The sequence below is a fragment of the Mobula birostris genome, chromosome 13 (assembly GCF_030028105.1).
Source record: "Mobula birostris isolate sMobBir1 chromosome 13, sMobBir1.hap1, whole genome shotgun sequence".
NCBI lineage: Eukaryota > Metazoa > Chordata > Chondrichthyes > Myliobatiformes > Myliobatidae > Mobula > Mobula birostris.
The window spans coordinates 32,393,521-32,418,375 of record NC_092382.1 but is presented as its reverse complement, the minus strand read 5'-3'; the positions used below and the strand labels follow the sequence as shown (position 1 = coordinate 32,418,375).

At 46.9% G+C, this 24,855-nt stretch overlaps 1 protein-coding gene across 2 annotated transcripts; it reads right to left on the bottom strand.

Moving 5' to 3' along the window:
• Positions 1 to 1,507: 1,507 nt before the first annotated feature.
• Positions 1,508 to 11,983, bottom strand: LOC140206696 (V-set and transmembrane domain-containing protein 5-like). 2 transcript variants are annotated; one of them, XM_072274856.1, is made up of 8 exons: positions 11,775 to 11,983; positions 11,258 to 11,575; positions 6,961 to 7,081; positions 5,369 to 5,424; positions 4,907 to 4,971; positions 3,670 to 3,711; positions 2,903 to 3,017; positions 1,508 to 2,600 (listed from the first exon to the last, which is right to left on the bottom strand). In XM_072274856.1, the coding sequence occupies exons 1-7, from the start codon at positions 11,824 to 11,826 to the stop codon at positions 2,949 to 2,951; spliced, it is 723 nt and encodes a 240-aa protein (XP_072130957.1). In that variant the 5' UTR covers positions 11,827 to 11,983; the 3' UTR covers positions 1,508 to 2,600; positions 2,903 to 2,948. The 2 variants fall into 2 exon arrangements, with proteins under 2 accessions (XP_072130957.1, XP_072130958.1); XM_072274857.1 differs by having other exon boundaries at positions 2,974 to 3,017; positions 11,775 to 11,981.
• Positions 11,984 to 24,855: the final 12,872 nt, after the last annotated feature.

Here is a 24,855-nt window from a genome sequence, read left to right as displayed (position 1 = left end):
CCGATTCCTCGCCGATTTCGCCGACTGAAGCATCTGGGGAGACCGAAATGTCGAGACAGCAGGCGCTGTGCGAGCTACCGGAGGCCTCTCTATTTCTCCCGATGGTGACAGACAGTCCACTGGTCCCAGAGTCAGGGCAGCTGGAATGGACTCAGGTTATCAAATCATTTTCATGTAACTGAGTGGAATTCAAAGCGATCTGCGTGAGATTCAGGGGTACACGCAAAAAGAAAATTATATTCAGGTGGACAGCGGCAAGGTGAATTGCTGAATTCCAACAGTGACAGAAGACAACACAATCAGCTTGAATACTATGGGTTAATGGCTGCAGGAGCCCATACTGATATAATTTGATTCATGTTATCCAAATGAAAGAAAAAAAAATACGGAAAGCACAAATTGGGGGCGGGTGGTAAATACGAGAGGAATTAGTGAGAAGGTGAGAGAAGGAAAAGTGAAATCCAGATTTACATGAAATACCGAGAGTGGTCGGTGCCTTGAACGCACTGTCAGGGGAAGCAGTGAATTGCAGTTTAAGTGTCATTTGGGCATTTACGCGGGGAATGGAGGGGAGCTGATCTCATATCGGCAGATGTATTGTTCTAATCTCACATGATGGTTTTCGTTGGCCGAGGTGCCAGTTCCTATTCACGTCTGTTCCCCCCCCCTCGCCACCCCCCAGCCACCTTGAGCTGTACGAACCAAAGAGCAAAGAAAGAAGAAGTTTGAATCCATAATACGCAACAAAAAATCAGGTAACTGCGTTACAGTGAAACATAGACACCAGGGAGACTGGTGGAAGAACCAGGGGATGTGAACGGGTTATGGGGTAAATCAGGATTTTTCAAACAGGAAGTGACGTCATAATCTCGGCTGAATCAGTGACTCGGATTGATAATCATTTACTGAGCTAATTCACGCAGAAATCAGGAGGCAACTCAGGGTTTCAGCAAAGTTTTCTGTTTTATTACGTTTATTATTCAGCCATAAAGAGCGGAATAGCCTTTCAGCAACCGACGACAAACCCCATTAACAGAGGAGATTTACGAGGGCGAAGCCTGGGTTGGAGAGCCTGGTCTATGAGAATAGGTTGCGTGACCTCCGCCTTTTCTCCTTGGGGCGACGGAGGATGAGAGGTGACTGATAGAGGTGTACAAGACGATGACGGTGATTGATCGTGTGGACAGCTGGAGGCTTTTCCCCAGGGCTGAAATGGCTAACACGAGAGAGCATAGCTTTATGGAATTTGGGGGTCGGTACAAGGGGAAGGTCAGAGGTAAGATTTTCACACAGAGAGTGCAGGGTGCGTGGAATGCACTCCCAGCGAAGGCGGATGCAATGGATCTTTAAGTGCAAACACAGAATAATCTGCAGATGCTGGGGTCAAAGCAACACTCAGAGCACGCTGGAAGAACTCAGCAGGTCGGGCAGCCTCCGTGGGAAAGATCGGTCGACGTTTCGGGCCGGAACGTCCCGACGAAGGGTTCCGGCCAGAAACGTTGACCAATCTTTTCCACGGATGCTGCCCGACCTGCTGAGTTCCTCCAGGGTGTTGTGGGGATCTTTTAAGTGTCTGTGAGATCGGCGCATGGAGTTTAGAAACATAGAGGGCTGTGTGGCAGGGTAATTCTAGGCCGTTTCCAGAGTAGGTGCCATGATCGGCACAACATTGTAGGCCGAAGAGCCTGTAATTTGCTGTAGATTTCTATCTTCTATGTTCGATGTTCTAACAGTAACTTAACCACGGGACACTGTACAATGACCAATTAACCTTCACGGACTTTGGATAGGGAGATCTACAGATTTATTACACATGACGCCGGACTTCATCTCCGAACTCGCAATGCTAACAGCACCTGAGTAAAATAGGGTTGATTGAGGCTTAAGAGCAGAGAGACTATGTTATTTGCTGCTTCGCTTGGAAACACGAAAGTTTATTAGGTATTTTCTAGTCCCTGGATAGACACTCCTGCCTTCCATCCTCGTATCCCCACCACTCTGTCCAAATGGGTTTCTGCCTCTGGGACACTAATGGAAGCTGAATACGAGGAGACTGACACAGTACTCAGTGGGCGAATACGTATCCCTTGCTCACAGCGAGCTCCGTGACGCTAAGGGTGAAATTAATGGAATTATTCCCACTTGGCCGCTTGTGCCGCTGAACCGGCCTCACGCCAAGTGAATAACGGAGCTATGCTGAGGGTTGAGAGCGAAACACTACGATATTTCATGTTTCTGAGCGTACCAAGTGGTCAGAAAACTATCGGCCCATGATGGGGGTCAGAACGGTATAGAAATTGTATCACACAGCAACGTTGAGAGGGAATATGTTGGTGGCAGTGTGGAGGTGGCAATTACGGGATGTAAGGTCTGGGTTGAGCTGAGAAAACTAAGCTGCTTTGATACTAACGAGTCAAAACCTTCAGTGATATCTTCATCGTGAGGATGTGAAACGCAGAGAGAATCCTACGGAGACATGGGGAACAATTATACAGAAACAAGGAAAGACATTCTGAACGATGGCTTTTTCCTCGATGGTTGTCCATCCTCTGTGTCAATTCACCTGCCAACTATCCTCTTCCGTTCACCAGTGACGTCATCTGAGGAAACAACACACCATTTATGCTGACTACGTCAGCAACCCGGAAGTGCTGCTGCTGGTGAGGAAAATTACGAGGTGACGATTTTCGAATCTGTGCTAAAACATCGTGACAATGCAACCTTGAAAACAACTAGTATATTTCATATAGATACAGGCCCAGAAAATTTGTTCCTTTCAATATCAATAAAACGCTGTATGATACCGCCTAACTCGAATCTTGCGTTGTTACGTGTCTCGAAACTGCTAATCACAGTGTAGTATATACATGGACACAACCATCGCACTGCATAACTCACAGACCTGGAATTAGTAGATACGTTTCCTTTACAAGTGACACTGTGTATCGTCAGCCCAATATTCCATTCACATACCTCTTCAGATCACTGTAAACAGATCGGTCCTGCAGCACAAGTCCCTGTTAATGTGAGGAAATCAGCATGATTAGCAGCATTTTGTTATTAAAAGCATTTTGTGATAGAAGAGAACAGCAATAATACTGAAGAATACTTGCGCTTATTTAATAAATTCTGTCTGAAAGTAACACGGAATAGTCAGACCATGATGAAAAGAGGATCAGGGACAGACAGTCATGATCCCCAAGCGAAAGGGAGCATAATCCCTTGTCATTCGCTTCTCTTCCTTCAAAAGATCAGAGTGATATTTGCAACTTTCCAGTCCTCAGAAACAATTCCACAGCAATCTGTAGCTTGGAATATCAGTAATTATCCCTCGACTACCTCTTCAGTGGCCCATTTCAGAATGGTGTGGTGCAGTTAATCTTGTCCATTTAGTCCAGGTGATTCATCTACCTTCAGCCCTTCCAGCTTGCCTTGCATCTTCTCCTTATTAGCCACTCCCGTGTCCTGACACTGTCAGACTGATAGTTTGCTCCACAGCAAAGATTGACACATAATACTTCATGAATGGATCCGCCATGTCTTTGTCCCCAACTGCTGCCTCTTCGATTTCATTTCCGCTATGGAATGTCTCACCTCAGCGTCTGTCCCTTACTGTGTAAAGTGGAAACAATTACTTCAAGAAGGCATTGACGCAAATGTAGTCCTTACCATATAAGTGGAATTTCCATCATCTGCATTGTTCCTTGTGCCCTGGAACGAGAACATGAAGATTTCTATTGAAGCGTTTAACCAAGTGCATAACAATTGTATTCTGAGTCTGCACATAAAAAAGGGAGAATCAATTTTCACATTCACTGCTGATTGGAGCATATTGCATCATTCGCCGTTCGACAGACTGCGTGTTTCGGATTCAGTGTCAGGAAAGTACATATTTTCTCTGACACCAGGAACGCTTCCGGACAGCATTAGATGATTTGTAAGCATTCAGCAATAAGGGTAGCATGATGAATGTTATTTGACGAGGAGCTCGCCTTCAGAACCAAACATCTTGAGAGATTATTCCTGATCAGAATTTGCACGTCACAGAGAGGGGATATGGACTTGTGTCCTCAGGATGCTGACCGTATTTGCTATTTCTCTAAACGTTCACATAGATCATCGCTGATCACAGTCCGGCAGGTGCAGACCTAACCACCGCTTCCACTTGTGTCTTTCCCGCTTTGACCGGACATTTAAAGAGGATCCTTCATGAAATATATTCCACTCAGAGTAAGATCTGTTTTTTTGCATTGTACAGCAATAATGTATTCTGCAGAAACAGCAAATAACTCGGGTGAAGAAGTTCTGCAGGTGCTGGAAATCCGGAATAACGCACACAAAATGCCGGAGGAACCCAGCATTTCAGGTAGCATCAATGAAAATTAATAAACATTCGACGTTTTGGGCCGAAAGCGTTCTGCTGGACTGGAAAGGAAGCAGAAAGGCGCCAGAATTTAAAAAAAAAAAAAAACAATAAGTGTGGGAGAGGAAGGTTGTCTATGTGGAAGGTGAATGGTGCGCCTGGAGAGTGGGGAAGGTAAAGCGCTGAAGGAAAATGAATCCGATTACAGAGGAGACTGGACCATGGTAGAAATCGAAGATGGAGAGTCTCCGGGGAAGTTCATGGACATGTGAAGATAAGAGATAAGAGTCGAGGGCGAAGAATAGAAGAAGAGGGAAGTGAACAAAAACACGGGTAGGAAAAGGTCGATGTTCGTTGCTATCTGGTTTGGGTCTACTTTGAGGCGTTGTTCCTCAGTTAACTGGAAATGTGAACCGGTGATCTACATAAATGGCCAATCAGTGCCCAAGGGCCCGATGGACGCTACCGATCACATTACCGATGTTCTTATCTTTCCTTCGCAAAACAATGACTGAGGCCATGAACATAATACAAACATCCAACCTGCTCATTCCTTGGGAAATTTTCATAGTTTTCCGATGCGTCCGCAGCGTTTGTATCCAAGGTGCCTGTGAGAACAAAACAGATATGTCACAACGGTGAAGAGCGGTAGGGACCGTTGTTAGTACTGCAGACGTCAATCCGGGCCCCAAAAAAATGCAACCATAGCGTGAGCCACGTCCCATCCAGTTGACTGAAACACGTAATCTCTTGTACAGAAGACCAGTAACTGAGGGCCTATATTGATCAATATGAAGGGAAATTAAGTCCACTAAACTACAATTCCATCTCCCCCTGATATTGTAATGTTCAGTTCAAAATTTAAACTTTTTTCACTGGGATACCAAACGATAGGCAAGATAAAACGACCTCCAGCTTGTGTGCGCTATGAGCTTCCATATTTAAATGCAATGTTTAGATTTCCGTGGGCTCAGTAATAGAACAGTTCAAACGGGGTTCACTCACTCTTTCTTCTGGAATTGGTGCTCGTGTCGTGTTTGGATTGCGGTGGATCTTTGATGCTGAATAAACAGAAACAAAGGTCAAAACATGAATTCGGCAGGATGTCACTTTCCTTCACTGATACACCGAATGAGAACGACCCCTATAATTCCATTTGATAATTTCTATTCATTCCTTGATACTGTTCCTGTTATTGGATACCCGATTCCAGTCCTACTCGATCTCAACAACAGTGACCATAATGGGTTATGGATAGAAAACGTTCTGGAATTTCGGACCTCAGCTTTCCAGGAGAAAGTGACACACCTGCATTAATGAACGCAGCCCACTTTCAAACAAATGCTCACACTTCAGGAAAGCCACGTCCACGTACAAGATAATACTGATTCTGTCCACGGATGTCTCCTGATCTGTGGCATAATTCTAGAGTTGCTAATCAATTTTAGCTCCTCCTTGGGTAAAGAGGTTTAAAATGCCAACAGGTGGAGACCGAGCGGTCCCCATTTTCCTTAAACACCGGGGACGTGCGGATTGACCAACTGCTCCACTGTGACTGAAACTGATTGTTATCGACAGGGTAATATTCACTCATAGATCCGTTATCTCACGGAAAAGGACATCAGTGCCTGGTGAGGATCTACACCAATGCACCGTCCGTGTTCCATTCCTGAACCTTGGACATGAATCGTCACCATTTAATTATCCATTTCCCTCTTAAAGGCCGCAGCTGATCCGCCCTTAGGAAATCTGCAAACAGAGCTTCCCCTGTTCCAACAGCAAACTGCTGGGAAACTAACCATTCACCTTACACACATCAAAGTTGCTGGTGAACGCAGCAGGCCAGGCAGCATCTGTAGGAAGAGGTGCAGTCGACTGCACCTCTTCCTACAGATGCTGCCTGGCCTGCTGCGTTCACCAGCAACTTTGATGTGTGTTGCTTGAATTTCCAGCATCTGCAGAATTCCTGTTGTAACCATTCACCCTGACTTGTAATGGCTGCCTCTTTCATCTTGAGTCTCTAGACTTTAATCCTGTACTCAGTGATGTGGGAGAGCAAATTCAAACTCACATATGAACTCCGATGTTTATGTGTTTCAGTATGAACTCCACTCAAAATGCCTTCCAGGAAACAGCGTGCTTCCAAAAGCACAATCTGTCCCTGAACCCAGTATCCGCTCTGGTATATTTCTTCTGCACCATTTCTGAATCCCTAGCTTGCCTCCTGTCATATGCTGAGGAGGCAGGAAAAAATAACTTTCAACACGGCCAATAGTTCTGTTCCTGCTATGCACGCATTCCAGACTTCAATAATTGTTGTTTCGGAAACAAATCCCAGGACCCGTTGTGCCGTGTGAAGCACTTCCTCGTCCTGCATCCCCGCATCTAAAAAGGGTCTGTTCATGTTCCCCCACAAATAATGCCTGACTCGCCAATTTCCTCCAGCTCCAGTTTGTGTCCCCTTCTTCGTTCACCGGCTGCATCGCAAATTCGCGTTAAAGCTTCCAATAACCCACTTCTGCCAAAAAGAAAAATCTTCCGCACTAAATGAAAGTAGAGGTGACATTCGGGAAAAAAAAATAAAAACATGCATTTACCCGTCAGTGTTCCTGGTGATCAACCATCCACTGACTACGCCGATCATGATCACGCCAAGGAAAAATACCACAATGCCCAGGATTGCGCCAGAGCTGAGGATACATTTGCCATCTGTTTTTTCTGTTAACACACAAAGAAAATGAATATCTTACATTCCGAGAACACGTCTTTATCAGTGACAAATTCATTTTCACAGCAATTTGACTGGGTCAGTTTAGAGTTGTATATTGTCTCACAAGGATTACCCCCGGAATGAAAGCGTTAACATACGTTGAACGTTTAATTGGTCTGGGTGTGCAGTCGTTTGAATTTACAAGGATTGTCGGGGGGGTGGCGTGGAGGGAACCGCATTGAAACTTTCAACGAATGTTGGGAGGTCTAGACAGAGTAGATGTGGAAAGTGTGTTTCATGCAGTGGGAGTGTCTCGGATATGGAGGCACAACCTGAGGATACAGGGGTGTCAATTTAAAATAGTGATGCGCGGATATTTCTGCATAAGACCATAAAACAAAGGAGCAGAAGTCCGCCATTCGGCCTATCGAGTCTGCTCCGCCATTTTATCATGAGCTAATCCATTCTCCCATTTAGTCCCACTCCCCCGCCTTCTCACCCTAACCTTTGATTCCTTGGCTACTCAGATACCTATCAATCTCTGCCTTAAATATGACTTAGCCTCCACTGCCACCGTGACAACAAATTCCATAGATTCACCACCCTCTGGCTGAAAGAAACTTCTTCTCATCCCCGTTCTGAATGGGCGCCCTTCAATCCTTAAGTCGTGGCCTCTCGTACCAAACCCCGCCATCATGGGAAACAGGTTTGCCACATCCACTCTGTCTATGCCGTTCAACATTCGAAATGTTTCTATGAGATCTCTCCTCATTCTTCTAAACTTCAAGGAATACAGTCCGAGTGCGGATAAACTTTCCTCATATGTTAACTCTCTTATTCCTGAAATCATTCCAGTGAATCTTCTCTGCACCCTCTCCAACGTCAGCACATCCTTTCTTAAATAAGGAGCCCAAAACTGCCCACAATACTCCAAGTGAGGTCTTACCAGCGCCTCATAGAGCCTCAAAATCTCATCCCTGCTGCTATACTCTATTCCGCAGGAAATGAATGCCAACATTGCATTCGCCTTCTTGACCACCGACTCAACCTGGAGGTTAATCTTACGGGTTTCCTGGCACGAGGACTCCCAAATCCCGTTGCACCTCAGAATTCTGAATTCTCTCCCCATTTAAATAATAGTCTGCCCGTTTATTTCTTCTGCCAAAGTGCATAATGATACACTTTCCAACATTGTATTTCATTTGTCACTGCTTTGCCCATTCTTCCAAGCTATCCAAGTCTCTCTGCAGACTCTCCGTTTCCTCAGCACTACCGGCCCCTCCACCTATCTTTGTAGCATCAGCAAACTTAGCCACAAAGCCATTTATTCATTAATCCAAATCGTTGATGTGCAACGTAAGAAGAAGCGGCCCCAAGACGGACCCCTGTGCAACACCACTGTTAACCGGCAGCCAACCAAAATAGGATCCCTTCATTCCAAATCTCTGTTTCCTGCCAATCGGCCAACGCCCTATCCATGTATGTAAATTTCCCGTAATTCCATGGGCTGTTGTCTTGTTAAGCAGCCTCATGTGTGGCACCTTGTCAAAGACAGTCTGAAAATCTAAATATACAACATCCACCTCATCTGCCTGGTCTAGTCTACTGGTAATTTCCTCAAAAAATTATAATAGGTTTGTCAGGAAGGATTTTCCTTTCAGGAATCCATGCTGAGTTCTGCCTATCTTGTCATATGCCTCCAGGTGCTCATCCTTGACAGCAGACTCCAACAACTTCCCAACCACCGATGTCAAGCTAACAGGTCTATAATTTCCCTTTTGCTTTCTTGACCCCTTCTTAAATAGCGGAGTGACATTTCCAATCTTTCACTCCTCCGGAACCATGCCAGAATCTATCGACTTTTGAGCGATCATTGCTAATGCCTTTGCAATCTCCACAGCTACATCCTTCAGAACACGAAGGTGCATTGCATCTGGTCCGGGAGATTTATCTACCTTTAGACCATTCAGCTTCCTGAGCACTTTCTCTGCTGTAATTGTGACTGCGCACATTTCACTTCCCTGCCACCCTTGAGTGTCCGGTATACTGCTGATGTCTTCCTCAATGAAGACTGATGCAAAATACTCGTTCAGTTCCTCCGCCATCTCCGTATCTCGCATTACAATTTCTCCAATATAATTTTCTATCGGTCCTATATCTACACTCAACTCTCTTTTTCTCTTTATATACTTGATAAAGCTTTTAGTATCCTCTTTCATATTATTTGCTAGCTTCCTTTCATAGTTTCAGATTCCTCGCTTCTGCTGAAAATACCGTGAACATCCCAATAATCTGTATTGTTGACTTCACAAACTTCTATATGGTCAGGCCAAGGCCTTCCACGCTCCGAGGATAACTTGAACAATCTCCCATTCCAGTAGCATCCTTGTGAATTTTTTCAGCGCCTTTAAGGCTGTATGAAATTCTTCTCAGAATTCTTTCTGCCTATTCGAGGAATGATAATGCAATTCCTAACCATAAGCTTCAAGGTGAATTTTATGTCCCATCAAAACATCTAACCCTACAGTAAAATTCGTCATTCGCGTCATATCACCTCAGCGGGAATCTTGATGGCCTAAGCCCGCAAGCGTCGACTCGACCCTGGCTCCTGGAATGCAGTCCCAAAACTTACTAAACCTAATTGCACCTCTTTCAGATGTTTGGGGGGACCGGAGCTCCCATTGTCATTCGGACTGACAAAGGGCTGAGGCCCGGAACGTCGACCGTACCTCTTCCTACAGATGCTGCCTGGCCTGCTGCGTTCCACTAGCATTTTGTGTGTGTCACTCAAAGATGGTTGCTTAGCTCACTGATATACGCTCTCTTCACACACGACGTGACTAGTGACAGATCATATTCCAAACGTCAAATTGCCGATGATACAACTATTGTTGACAGAATTTTCGATGCAACGATAAGGCATACGGGAGAGTGACAGATCAGCTTGGTGACAGGTGCCGCAACAATTACCTTGTACTCAACTTCACTGAGTCTGAGGACGTGATTTGAACATCAAGAAGGGTTAGTCGAGTGCAAACACACACCAGTCCTCATCGAGGGAACGGAAGTGGAAAGGGCGAGCGGTCTCAAGATGCTGGATGTCAACCTCTCTGAGGTTCGACCCTGGGCCGAACATATTGATGCATTTGCAATGAAGGCACCGCGGCGGCCATTTTTCATCAGTAGTTTGAGGAGATCTGATATGTTACAGAAGATACTCGCAAATTTCTACAGATGTACCGTGGGGAGCATTCCAACTGTTTGCCGGACGTGCTGGTCCTGGACCCAGCACACAAGTGCAATAGCGAAGACTGCATAGCAGCTCCTCGACTTCCTTTGGAGATTGTGAAGATTCGTCATGGCGTCTACCTTCGATAGATGTGTAATGCTGAATGTATTGACCTACTGCTTCGCGGCCTGGTATGAGAAAAATCAATGCTTTTGAATGGAAAATTCTATAAAAAGTAGTGGTCACGGCCCAGTTCATCACCGGTAAAGCCCTCCCAAGCACTGAGTGCATCTACATGAACGGCTGTCGGATGAAAACATAATTTGCCCTCAAATATCCTCACCACCCAGGACATGCTATTTTCGCGATGCTGACATCAGGTAGAAGGTACAAGAACCTCAGGACTCACACCACCACGTTCAAGAACAGTTACAACCCTTCAACCATCAGGCTCTAGAACAAAGCGGATAATTACACCCACTGGCCATCCAGTGACATGTTCCCACAACCAATGATCTCAGTTTAAGGACCCTTACCCCGTGATTTCATGTCCTGAGTATTTATGACTATTTATTTATATTTGTATTTGCACTGTATGTTGTCTTGTCCACTCCCGTGGACTGTTCATTGATCCTGTTGTAGTTCCTAATCTACAGCTTTACTGGGCCGGGTGAGAGTTGAACAGTCCGCAAATTGGGACCGGCAGGGTGCGGTAGAGGCGAGGTTCACCACCCACAGCCACTGATCATCGCCGAACGTTGTCCGAGAGGATCTTCAAACTAAATCTAATGCAGATCTGTGTTGTTCACTCGGTACAAATTTTTTTTTTCATTCAGAAACAATGGGTCATCCAACAACGAAAAGTACAGGTCATATTGTATTCTGTCGCCACAGGAATAAAATTGAATGTTATAGTCCGAGATTGCATGACTCTGTAAAGCTTTGTCTCACTTACCAATAACACGCAGAAAGATGGTCGCTGAGGTTCGGGAGCCATTAGTTGGAACGATAGTCACACGGTATTCCCCATTGTCCGACATGTTCAACGACTTCAGCAGAAGCGACCCATTGGAGATGAATACATAAGCCCGCGATGTGTAGGCCTTGTCAACGGTCACGGTCTGGTTGATCCACTGGGCGATTGTTTCCCCCTTAAAAATCCAGTCTCCACTGCTGACATTGCCCGACGGCCGCACTGAAAAGAGCGCATCTCCCCCGACGGTGACCTTTATCTGGCTGTGCTCAACGAAAATGGTGAACTGCTGAGACTGACCTGAGGAAGAGAAAATGGTATGAGGGAAAAGCGACAGATGCGGAGAGACTGGAGAGCTGTACTGGGCTCAATCAGCACAGACAGCTGAGATCTGTACTTAGCTCAGTAGGATCGTCCCCTGTAACCTGCCCTTCTTTCCTCCAACCACCCGCCACTGTTGATGATACGACCACGGACGATTGGAGAGAGCGACCCTCACCCGCCGTTATGCAGAGACAAAGAACGAGCGCTGCGAAGGGCAGTCCCGACATCCCGACAGAGAGCAGCGCCGATCTCTGTTACACTCGGAGACTGAGCCGCACTTCCGGGTTTGCGGGGCAGATAATTGGATTCTGACGTCACAAGCGGCAGCGCTGATTGGATCAGAGAATCTGTACTCTGCTCAAAATCCAGATCAAATCTTGTGTGCTGTTCTACAAATATCTGCTGCTGTGTTGAATCCGATTATGATCTCAAAGAGAGTTTCTCTCACCCACCGTCATGAACAGAAAGAGAGAGAGTAAAGTGAACGTCATCCAAGCGATCCGGAGAGAGCAGGGCCTGTCTCTGTTACAATGAGAGAGTGAGACGCATTTCCTGGTCACCGTGACTGATTTCGAGAGTCCTGATCTGAAAAGCCGGAGCTGATTGGATCGTACAGCGAGAAGGCGGAGATTGAACGAACATAAAACGCTGCAGAAACAGGAGGCTATTCAGCCCTCGAAATTCTTCATTCTCTATATGGGTTAGTGCTCGGTCCTGACATTCGGGCTGTGTTCAGACCCTGCATGAGAATCGCCTCGATAGGACATACCAGACTTTCGCCTGGTGAATCTGTCTTGCACTGCCTGAAATGCTTGTGAACAGCATTTCAAATCAGAATCAGAATCAGGCATCGTGTCATTGGCATATGTCGTGAGATTTGTTACTTTGCAGGTGCAATGCATTGCATTTATTAACAATAAAAAAACATATAAATTATCATAACTCTCATTCGTAAGGCCAGAGATGTTGTGGGGATGGAACTGGACTCTCTGACGGTGGTGTCTGAAAAGAGGATGCTGTCCAAGTTGCATGCCATCTTGGACAATGTCTCCCATCCACTACATAATGTACAGGTTGGGCACAGGAGTACATTCAGCCAGAGATTCATTCCACCGAGATGCAACACAGAGCGTCATAGGAAGTCATTCCTCTCTGTGGCCATCAAACTTTACAACTCCTCCCTTGGAGGGTCAGACACCCTGAGCCAATAGGCTGGTCCTGGACTTACTTCCTGGCATTATTTACATATTACTATTTAATTATTCATGGTTTTATTACTATTTAAATATTTATGGTGCAACTGTAACGAAAACCAATTTCCGCCAGGAACAATAAAGTATGACAATGACTATGAAATAAATAAACTGAGAGAAAAAATAAATCATGGATAAACGCATCGAACCTAGCCAGAATAATGACAGAATACCTATGTCCTCAGGACAAAAAGGCAAAGCCAATCTGAAAACAACACTTTGTCACAAAACTGACACAGGAAAATATATATGAACCATGAGCAATGATCACAACAGCGACGGCGCAGGGACCTACCTGCAAATTAACTGTAATTGTGCAGGTACGTCATTACATCAAATTACATTCAGTATTACTTATTACAGGAACAACACGCCATCCCGATTTCTGTTGGAAATGGAACAGACAACACCGGGGATCAGCCGCAGACGTGCCAAATATTGTCACCAGTCAGAAACTCTTCCTGCCCAGTCAATCCCCAATGCTGACTCTAGATGGCGCAATGGGATCGATCATGTGCACACAGGACAAGGCTGCGCCATCGAGCCAGTCAGCAACTTTGGCAGCGGAAATTATATCTGTCAGTTTGAGAGCAAAGTAACCGTCACACACAGCAGCCTTTCACTGAAGTTTCTGTCTCTTCTCCGCTTCAATCGACCGCTTACACGTCGAAGTAGGTTTATTTTGCAATTTCCGCGATGTGCGCTTCTGTCCACTATGGAGAAGGGAAACAGATATAACGGAGGGTTTGAAGTGATTTATTTAAAAGTCAATTTACCAGAAATTTGAAATATACATTTTAGCAATGTAGCGAACAATGTTCGAAGTTTGCCGGAGCAGAGAGAACAGGGTAGAAAACTGAGGTTAAAGTAATGGCGAGCCGTGTCTGTTCATCACCCTCAGTAACCGGGGACATGATTGTAAGCAGCTTCCTCAAATCCGTTCTGCATAACAACAGCTTTAGTTGACTCCAGAAGTTTTGAGAAGTAGATATGTTTCTCAGAATTCAGAGTCCTGAGCAGCGCCGATCTGACTTCACGAAGTTAAGTTTACCATCCGCAGCCGCTTTACACACTGAAATGATCTATCATTTAGCCGGTTGCAATGTTTTGAGCAAAATGACTTTCAGGAGTAATAACAGAAAACGCTGGAAGCACTCAGCATGTCGGATCGCCCCAGTGAAAGGAGGGCAAGAGGTCAACATCCCTGTACAGGGCGTGAATGTGAACGTGAATTGACCTTCACCAGAGGGGGAGTGAAACGCGGCCGATGGGATTTATCAACCAATTCAACAATCAGTTGGCTGAGTTGTGCCTGGGATGTGCTTTCCTTGGAGAGAGTACAGAGGAGATTTCCGGGGATGATTATGGGAATGAAATCGTTAGCACTGTCATAAGGGCGGTGGGTGGCAACGGACCCAAGTGCAAGGCACAGACACTGAAGCACTAGGGACAGGACTAGGATACAGGGCGATGGCAAGAACATGGACAGGAAAACGAGGAACCTGGAACAGGACTGAACAGGAGAGCTAGGAGCCCGGGCTTGGACTCCGAGCCAGAGACTGGACAAGGACAGAGTACCTGGGCCTTGATCTGGCTCAGACCCCAGAACTAGGCAAGGACAAGAACTGGCAAGCAGGGAGGACGAGGCTGGAGTCTCAAGGCTTGAGGCTAGAGATTAGAGGCCAGGCTTGGCAGGAGGCAGGAGGCTGGAGTCTTCCGGCTTGAGGCTAGAGGTTAGAGACGTGGCTTGGCTTGGCAAGAAGCTACAAGATAGAAATTTGGCTTGGCTTGGCAAGAGGCTAGAGGCTAGTGGCTGGAGTCATCAGGCTTGAGACTAGGCAGGAGACAAGGCGAGGCTTGGCAGGAGGCTGGAGGCAGGAGCCTTGAAGCGAGGCTGGAGACTGGAGGCAGGAGACTTGAGGCGAGGCGAGGCTGGAGGCTGGGGGCAGGAGACTTGAGGCGAGACTGGCGGCTGGAGGCCGAAGACTTGAGGCGAGGCGAGGCGGGAGGCTGGAGGCAGGAGAGTTGGGGCGAGGCGAGGCTGGAGGCTGGAGGCAGGAGACTTGGGGCGAGGCGATGCTGGAGGCTGGGGACAGGAGAATTATGGCGAGGCGATGCTGGAGGCTGAAGACAGGAGAATTATGGCGAGTCCAGCCTGGAGACTGGAGGCAGGAGACTTGAGGCGAGGCGAGGCTGGAGGCTGGGGGCAGGAGACTTGAGGCGAGACTGGCGGCTGGAGGCCGAAGACTTGAGGCGAGGCGAGGCGGGAGGCTGGAGGCAGGAGAGTTGGGGCGAGGCGAGGCTGGAGGCTGGAGGCAGGAGACTTGGGGCGAGGCGATGCTGGAGGCTGGGGGCAGGAGACTTGAGGCGAGACTGGCGGCTGGAGGCCGAAGACTTGAGGCGAGGCGAGGCGGGAGGCTGGAGGCAGGAGAGTTGGGGCGAGGCGAGGCTGGAGGCTGGAGGCAGGAGACTTGGGGCGAGGCGATGCTGGAGGCTGGGGACAGGAGAATTATGGCGAGGCGATGCTGGAGGCTGAAGACAGGAGAATTATGGCGAGTCCAGCCTTGAGGCTGGAGGCAGGAGACTTGAAGCGAGTCGAGCCTGGAGGCTGGAGGCTTGATACTTGAGGCGAGGCGAGGCTGGAGGCTGGAGGATGGGGCAGGAGAGTTGAGGCGAGGGGAGGCAGATGACCTGAGGCGAGGCGAGGCTGAAAGCAGGAGACTTGAGGCGAGGCGAGGCTGGGCTCCTCCTGGGCAGGGTGCGGATCACGTGGGCAGGGCGCGGATCACCACCCGACGGAGACAAGGGACAGGAAGTGACTGAACCAATCCCAGGTAACGGCAAGACGGCCTGAATTACCTGGGCGGAGACAAGGGATAGGATGGGAACTAGGTACAGGGTGGCTCCAGGACAAGACAGGAAAACAAGGCAAGGCTTCAGGCAAAGCAAGGCAAGATGAGAACTTCAGGCTAGGCGAGAGTTGCAGCAAGACAAGGCGGGGCTCCAGGCGAGGAAACAGAAGGCAGAGGAAGGGATACAAGGAGTAAGGACAAGAACAATCCAGCAGCTCGCCCTGGTCTCTGGAGGTATTTATGCAGCCAGCCCCAACTAGCATCAGCTGCCTTAATTAGTGTTTAACAGGAACAAAAACAGTGTAGACAGGAAAACCTGGAGCAAGGGTCGATGGACCGGACCATGAACCGGAATACGGACTTCACGGACGGAACATGACAAACACATGAGGAGCTTTCTGCAGCTTTGGGCCTGTACACACTGTAATTTAGAAGTACGCGGGGACATTTCATTGAAACATACCGAGTGTTGAAAGGTCGAGATATTGCGTATTTTGAGAGGATGTTTACTCTGGTGGGATTTTGCAGAACAAAAGGGCACAGTGTCGAAATTGAGGGGCCGCCCTTTAGAACAAAAGAAAGGGGAATATGTTTTTTTAGCCTGAGAGTAGTAAATCTGTGGAATGCTCTGCCACAGTCTGCGGTGCAGGCCAAGGCCTGCTTATATTTAAAGCGGAAGTTTTCCTTTCCTGGCCGGCGAGGGCATCAAAGTATATGGTGGGAAGGCAGCTGTATGGGGTGGAGTGGAATCCTTGATCGGCCATGATGGACTGGCGGAGCAGACCCCATGGGTGGGATGGTCCAATTCTGACGTCACGGCTTCTGGTCTTCTGGTCTTCTGGAGCCAGAGCTGGAACATAGAGAGTCCTTCATCTCCCTCCCGTCCATGCGTATTGATTAGTTATTATTATCCTGTCTTTCGTTTACTATTTCCACAGTTTATTCTCTTTTGCACACTGGTTGAACACCGAGTTGGAGCGGAGTTTCACTGGTTCTGTTGCGGCTATTATTCCGTAGATTTACTGAGAATGCCGCAGGAAAATGGACCCCAGTGTTGTATCTGGTGACATAAATGTGCTTTGATAGGACCAAACGGAGCAAAGAAAAACAGCCACCGTGAGATGTTGTTGAAATCTCCCCAGAATCATGGAGTGAGGCAGAAATCAGGGCCTGAGAGTGAAGATGTCGCAGACTCCCCCTGGGTCGACTGAAAAAGGCGCCCATGTGAGTTCGCATCCGAGACATGAGTGGATCACTACAGACAAATGAGAGAAGCGCCCTTTTAGCGGGCGCCTCCAGAAACACGGTTGGTCACCCCCTCGTTAACAAACCAATGGACTCAGCAGTGAGAAAGCCGCCTTTAGCCGGCTCAGTACGTCCTGCGTCGATGTGACTTGGGACCCACCAGACCGGGAGAGCCCGAATGTTTCAACCATCTGCCCGCCAATTTCTGCGAATACTGTGTAAATGCTGTCCACTTGTAACTCCCCGTCAACAGGGAATAACAGTTAGGACACTGCATACAATAAAAATCTAAAATTTATGAATGCCGACTTAAGGAAACAGTTATTCAAGAAGAAACAAAGGAAACGAATACAATAGAAGTGGCCATTATAACTAAACCAGTCAAATGGGCACAAAGTTTTAGCTCAGATCATCCAAGAGGTGGCGCTGTCCCTGTACTCACGGCGCTGGCTGATACTTCCGCTTCAAATTGTCGCCGTAACCTACGGAAATGGCCGACGCGCATTGTGAGCATTTATACTTGTGCGTTGGTGAGTCTGCGTCGTTCGGTAATTCGGGCACGCCACGCATGCGCACACACCTGCCCGTGCAAGCCTTAATGTTCATGGTAGTCTTTCTAGGGTAAACAAGTTTACAGCGAACGTCTTTTTCCGTAAAAGGGAAAAGTGTCCTCCATAATTTCGGAGGCCTGTTCAGCTTTACGGAAAGCATTGCAGCCAGAGTTCCTTCCCTGCTCTTCAGTCGCCCAATGGGAAGCGACGGCAGCGTAGGAGGAAATGCGATGCTACCAAGCGGACCAATCACAGTCTTTGCGGTCTGCGTTGCCGCGATGTGCAGTTACATTTTGGGAAAGGTGCGTGTCAGGCTCCCGAGTAAGTCCGCGTCGTCGTACCTAGTGGGTCGATTTGACGCGGAGAATAAATTAACATTCCGGTTGGATGGAGACCTACCGCTGGTTCTCTCGGCCTTACTCTCTCTTCATCACCCGCCGAAGAAGCCATCGTCCCGTACATTCAGTGTCAGTCACCAAATCTCCCCGCCCAGCTTTCTCTACAACTGTCCACCATCCTGATTGACTGAGCAGACAATCCTGAGAGAGTGACCCGGAGGAACGGAGAGACAGAGAACAGGCGCTGAGCAGGACAATCCCGCCATCCCGAGAGAGCAGCGCCTGTCTCTGTTACACTCGCAGACTGAGCCGCACTTCCTGGTCTCCGCGCCGGATCACTGCAGCCCGTCATCTGAAAAAGCGGAGCTGAATGGATCGCCGAGCGAGAACGAGTCGAGGGGAATGAACGAACCTAAAACGCGGAAGGAGAAGGCCGTTCCGTCTTCGCTCCTCTTATTTCATCCTCTTCCAACTCACGTGACATTTTTCAGAATACGACTTACCTGCCAGATAGACAGACCGGTGAGTGATGCCGCACAGCAAGACAGCGAGACGAAGGAATGTACGGTGGACTTCACGAAGGAGAATTCAAGCGAACAGACACCCGTCCTCCCGGAAGTGGAGAGCAGTGTCAAGCTTCTTGGCGGGAGCTTCTGAGAGGATGTCTGCTTGGCCTCAGATATTTATAATTTCACAAAGAAAGGCACATCAGCCGTTGTCTGTCATAAGGAGTTTGAAGAGATTTGGCATGTCAGAAAAGGCATAGTTCCTGGTCCGATTTCCCTGTCTAGTCCATGTCCTAGCCCAAGTCTGCGTTCTTGTCCCTGCTCCTTGTCTTTATCCTGTCACGTCCCTACTCTAGTCAAGTCCTGTTCCTTGTACTTCAGTGTCTGTGTCTTGCATTTCGGTCCCCTACCAGTGCCCCCATTGTGACAATTAGGAGTTTGAAGAGACTTGACAAGTCACAGAAGACGGGAACATGTCTACAGACGCAGGGTGGGGAGTATTCTGACTGGTTTCACTCGCGGCTGCTAGACGGCATGGTCAGAGATTGCAGAAGGTCGTAGATACAATCACATCCGTCAGCGGCTCTGGTCTCCACATCACGGAGTCAAAGCACTGCTGTACAAACACAGGCCTTTCGGCCCAGCTACTACGTGACAGACCACTTATCTGTACAGTTCCATCGACCTAGGCCTGGAGCTTAGATGGCCCTTCATATCACTGCCTCCCATGCTTATTTATTAATTATTATTGTTCTTTCTTTCTTTTCCATTTGCACAGTGTGCTCCCTTTTGTGCACTGGCTGAACACACAGATTTTGCGACGTTTCACTGATTCTGTTCCGGTGATTATCCTATAGATTTATTGAGAGTGCCGCAGGAAAATGTATCTCAATGATTTATCCTTTGACATATAATTGCTTTGATAAAAGTCCTTGATGGAGCAAGTGAAGCTGAGTGACGTTATCCCCTCCTGACTCGTCACCGCGTTTGACGCAACCTACGTCGGTGGTGACGTCAGCAAACGTCAACACGGCATTGGAGCCGCGCGAAGCCGCGCAGTCATCAGTGGAAAGCCAGTAGAGCAGGGAAGAGGATTTAATTTAATGTGGCAAAGGGAAGCAGCCAGGATGAGATGTTACAGAGATCACCTGAGCACCCTGGAGCGGGTGTGGAAATCAGGATATGCGAGTAAAGATGTCGCACGCCTCCATTGGGACGACTGAGAGAGCTCGCATGTGAGTGTTTAAATTGAGAGATGAGTAGATCAATAAACATCTAGTGTGCGCCGTGGGCTTTCACTTTGCACAGTTTCCGTAGAGGTGAGGTCAGTAAATCCGGATTCACACTTTTTCAGGTAGAACTGTCCACTCTCAGGCAAATGAGTAAAACTCCCTTTTACCGGGCTGCTCCAGAAACACGGCTCGTTAACAGGCCTATGGAGTCAGCGGTGAGAAAACCACTTTTTGCCAACTCCGTACGTCTACGGTCGATATGAGTTGAGTCCCACCGGACCCGGAGAGCCGGGATGTCTCAACCAATCGCGCCCCAATCTGAGCGACTACTGAGTCCACTTGCAATTATGCGTCGGCAAGATATAACAGGTTGTACAATGCAGACAATGATATGAAATGCATATTTATGGAATTCAATTTAACCAAAGAGTTATTAAAGAAAGAGAAAACAAGATAAAAATAAGAGCAACACAGCATTCAGTGATTAGGTCGCCTACATGTCTCTCCGTTGGATGCCTTTCTGTTCTACCATTCTGCCAGAGTTTTCCTACTAGTTGTAGGGTAAGTACCAGGCTCTGGGTTAACACGTACCGTCTTGCCTAGAGGTACAAAGTGATTCACTGGAGATTTTGATAGAATCTGTCCCATCTTCTGGCATAACCAGAAAAGTGTGAAATCTTCACTGCGGTCCATAATAAACCACGATTCTTGCAAGAATTGATAGATTCTGACACTGTACCGGGCGGCGGGAAAATTACACATGTTATTCCGTGGTGTAAGAAGGGTGGGGAGGCAGCAGAAAGGATACTAGAGAACTGTCAGTCTGACATTAGTTGTTTGGAAGTTGTTGGAATCGATTGTTCGGGATGAGATTACGGAGTACCTGGAGGCACAGGACAAGATAGGCCAAAGCCAGCATGGTTTCCTGAAAGGAAAATCCTGCCTGAGAAACCTACTGCAATTCCTTGAGGAAATTACAAGCAGCAGATGCAGGAGACGTGGTATACTTGGATTTTCTGAAGGCCTTTGACAGGGTGCCGCACAGTAGGCTGCTGAGTAAGGAAAGAACACATGGAATTACAGGGAAGTTACGAGCATGGGTGGAGCATTGGCTGATCGGCAGAAAACAGAGAGTGGGAGTAAAGGGACCCTCTTCTGGCTGGCTGCCGGTTACCAGTGGTGTCCCACAGGGGGCGTTGTTGGTACCGTTGCTTTTTATGACGTATGATTTAGACAACTCCATGATGGATTTGTGTTTAAATTTAACGATGATACAAAGATAGGTGGATGGGCGGGTAGTTTGGAGGAAACAGAGAGCCTGTAGCGAGACTCAAATAGTTTAGGGGAATGAGCAAAGAAGTGGCAATTAAAATACAATGTTGGAAAGTGTATGGTGATGCACTTTGGAGTAAAAAAAAAATAAATGGGCAGACTATTATTTAGATGGGGAGAAAATTCAAAGCGTAGAAGTGTAAAGGAGCAGACTGAGTGGGTTGTAAAGAAGGGAATGCTGGCCTTCATTTCTAGAGGTACAGAATATAAAAGCAGGTATGTGGAGTCTCTATACGGCACTCGCGAGACCACACTTGCAGTATTACGTGCAGTTTGGGGCTCATTATTTTAGAAAGGATATATTGACTCTGGAAAGATTTCAGAGAAGATTCACAAGACTGATACCAGCAATGAAGGTTTACAGTATGAGGAACGTCTGGCAGCTCTTGGTCTGTATTCCCTAGAGTTCAGGAGAATGGTGGGGCGGGGGGGAATCCCATGGAAACATTCCGAATATTAAAAGGCCTGACCAGATTAGACATGGCAAAGTTATTTCCCATGTTAGGGGATTCTAGGGCAACAGGGTAAGACTTTAAGTTTGAGGGACCTCCATTCAGAACTGAGAAGCATAGAAATTACTTTCGTCAGAGGGTGTTAACACTGTGGAATTTGTTGCCACGAGCGGCAGTGGAGGCCAAGTCATTGAGCGTCTTTAAGGCAGAGATAGACAGGTTCTTGATTAGTCTGGGCATCAAGGGTAGGGGGATAATGTGCGCATGCGCCGGTCGTGCACGCAGCCGGTTACAGCTGCTCCGTAATTTCTCATTTTTAAACTTTTTCACTTAGTTATTTCCTGTTGTTGTTGTTTTTTTTTTCTCTCACGGTAACAAGTTGTAGCCGCACCCTCTCTAACATACTGGTGCAGAGAGTGTTACTTGCTTTTTTTAGCGCTGGAATTACTTCCGGGGTTGGTTCCATTTTGCTCTATTTCCACACAGGCAAATCAAAACGGATTTTCACCAATCAATTCAAGCAATCCCTCTGACCAATTTTTTTTCATATCACGGACACAGGCCCCAGTTTTGTCACGTACCCCGTGACGGGAATAAAGAAGCAGCAGAGATGGAAAACACTTTGGATTCCAGTATTGCTATGAACTAATAGTATTTATTTGTAACTACGTAATACAGTAACATAAATGTAGATAAATCAAACAGGTTAGCAACGATTATATATAAGTAAGTAAATCAGTAAGTGCGGAAATACACGTGAAAAAAGAAGCTTCTTTAAGTGCAGGCATACAAAGATACAGTCTTACGATGATGAGTAAAGTTCGGTTCAGTTCGTGGTATCGAGTTTAGTAGTGATGGAGACAGAGAGAGAGAGAGAGAGATTTGAATCTTCAGATAAGCTGATGCCGTCAATCTTCCCGTTATCCTCCCTGCAGAGTTTCCGGTCCTTCTGAAATGAAATGGACGAAACGGATTACAACAAACTATTCAGGAAATACAGCAGAGTTTCTTTGCAGGGAGAGGAAGAACAGCCCAGCGCCAGAGAAAGTGCTCCTAGACACCGGCAAATGCATTCGTCTGGAAGCCTCCCGCGGTAAATAGGAGAGTCGGGACACCGTATCAGATAACCCACGTCATATGAAACTATGAATTTCAGAGCTACCTTAAATCCCCAAAACCGTCTCCTCCTCCAAAATGGATGCAGTTCACGTCAGTCAGAATCATATCGTTTTGAAACTTCTCTCGGTGTGCCGTTTGTGGGAAATAATTCAGGGAACTTTTCCAAGCAGAATACCCAGCGTATCTCTGCGGGGCTAAAGTAAGGCAGATTGGACTGTAGATGCAATAACTAAACTAATCAGGCTTCGGGACTAATGTCACGTGGGTGTACACCATACTGTCACGTCACTGACCTCCTGTGCAATTATAGGGAGACTCCCATTCACAGCGTGTATGGTACAACCCGTTTTCAGTACCAATACTCTAGATTTAGTCTCTATCGGTGAGGACCCGTCGCTGTAACACGACTACACATTGTGATTTTCATCCCAGTCTAAAAGCTGTAGCTTCCCGCATCCACATGTGCACTGAAGCAATGTATTCTCGACTATTCGCAGCTATGGACGTTGGTCGGAAGGGTAGCGGGGCTGATAAGGGCTGCGGGCGTTTTTTCGCTCTGAACCTCCCATGAGGTTTCCGGAGAACGGAATTCTAATCAAAGTCCTGAAACGGCCTTACACGGCGCAGTCGATTCAATGGTCCATTTGTCTAAAAAAATATATCATTGCCCTCATTGCACCAAGTTCGGATCAGAATGCATTGCTTCGAAATAAAATTAAACCAGAATTAGAATTTTGAAGAAATAATTTTGATTTTAGTGAGTAGATTTGAAGTGATACTCAGAGCTCACTACAGTCCAAGAAGCGGACGTGATATCAATTCTCCATAACCGGTCACTGTGAATGATATCACAAGTCCTTTTTTGTGCTTCGCACATATTCACGCCACCCAAATTTAATCTGCATCACATTTGCCTTTGAACTGTGGAGTTTGGAAATGTTTAAAACGCATTGTTTTGTGTGAAGACCCATGTGGGCAGATCAGGTTATCCTGCACATTTCTTATAACTGAAGTACAGATGAGAACCGACGTTGTGGTCGTTTCATCGTCACCGTAGTGCGACCCAGGCATGAGGTATGAAGTTCAAATTTTCAATTTTAATTCCCCAGCATTCCGAGATAGACTCGGATCCGTCTCCCAAACGACTGTTCAGTATTTCCTATGGTGTAAGTCCGTAGCGGTTTATGCCTACGGTACCGTTCACTAATCTAATCACACTGATCCGGAACGCCCTCACGATCAGGATCTGTAATATTATGTGTAATTACCGGAGACTCGGAACACTTACTGTAGACATCGAGATAAACCTCATCGCTTGTCATTTCGTTAATCGTTTTTTTTTTTGCCTTGCAGGTGAAACTTCTGTCTGTCCATAGAAACCATAGAAACCATATAAACTACAACACAGAAACAGGCCTTTTGGCCCTTCTTGGCTGTGCCGAACCATTTTCTACCTAGTTCCACTGACCTGCACACGGACCATATCCCTCCATAAACCTCCCATCCATGTATCTGTCCAATTTATTCTTAAATGTTAAAAAAGAACCCGCATTTACCACCTCATCTGGCAGCTCATTCCATACTCCCACCATTCTCTGTGTGAAGAAGCCCCCCCCTAATGTTCCCTTCAAACTTTCCCCCCCTCACCCTTAACCCATGTCCTCTGGTTTTTTTTCTCCCCTTGCCTCAGTTGAAAAAGCTTGCTTGCATTCACTCTATACCCGTCATAATTTTATATACCTCTATCAAATCTCCCTTCATTCTTCTATGCTCCAGGGAATAAAGTCCTAACCTATTCAACCTTTCTCTGTAACTGAGTTTCTCAAGTCCCGGCAACATCCTTGTAAACCTTCTCTGCACTCTTTCAACCTTATTTATATCCTTCCTGTAATTTGGTGATCAAAACTGAACACAATACTCCAGATTCGGCCTCACCAATGCCTTATACAACCTCATCATAACATTCCAGCTCTTATACTCAATACTTCGATTAATAAAGGCCAATGTACCAAAAGCTCTCTTTATGACCCTATCTACCTGTGACGACACTTTTAGGGAATTTTGTTTCTGTATTCCCAGATCCCTCTGTTCTACTGCACTCCTCAGTGCCTTACCATTAACCCAGTATGTTCTACCTTGGTTTGTCCTTCCAACGTGCAATACCTCACACTTGTCAGTATTAAATCCATCTGCCATTTTTCAGCCCATTTTTCCAGCTGGTCCAAGTCCCCCTGCAGGCTCTGAAAGCCTTCGTCACTGTCTACTACACCTCCAATCTTTGTATCATCAGCAAATTTCCTGAGCTGCCAGTCCTGCCCCTCCTGTAGCCAAGTTTCACTAATTGCTACAACGTCATAATTCCACGTGTCAATCCAC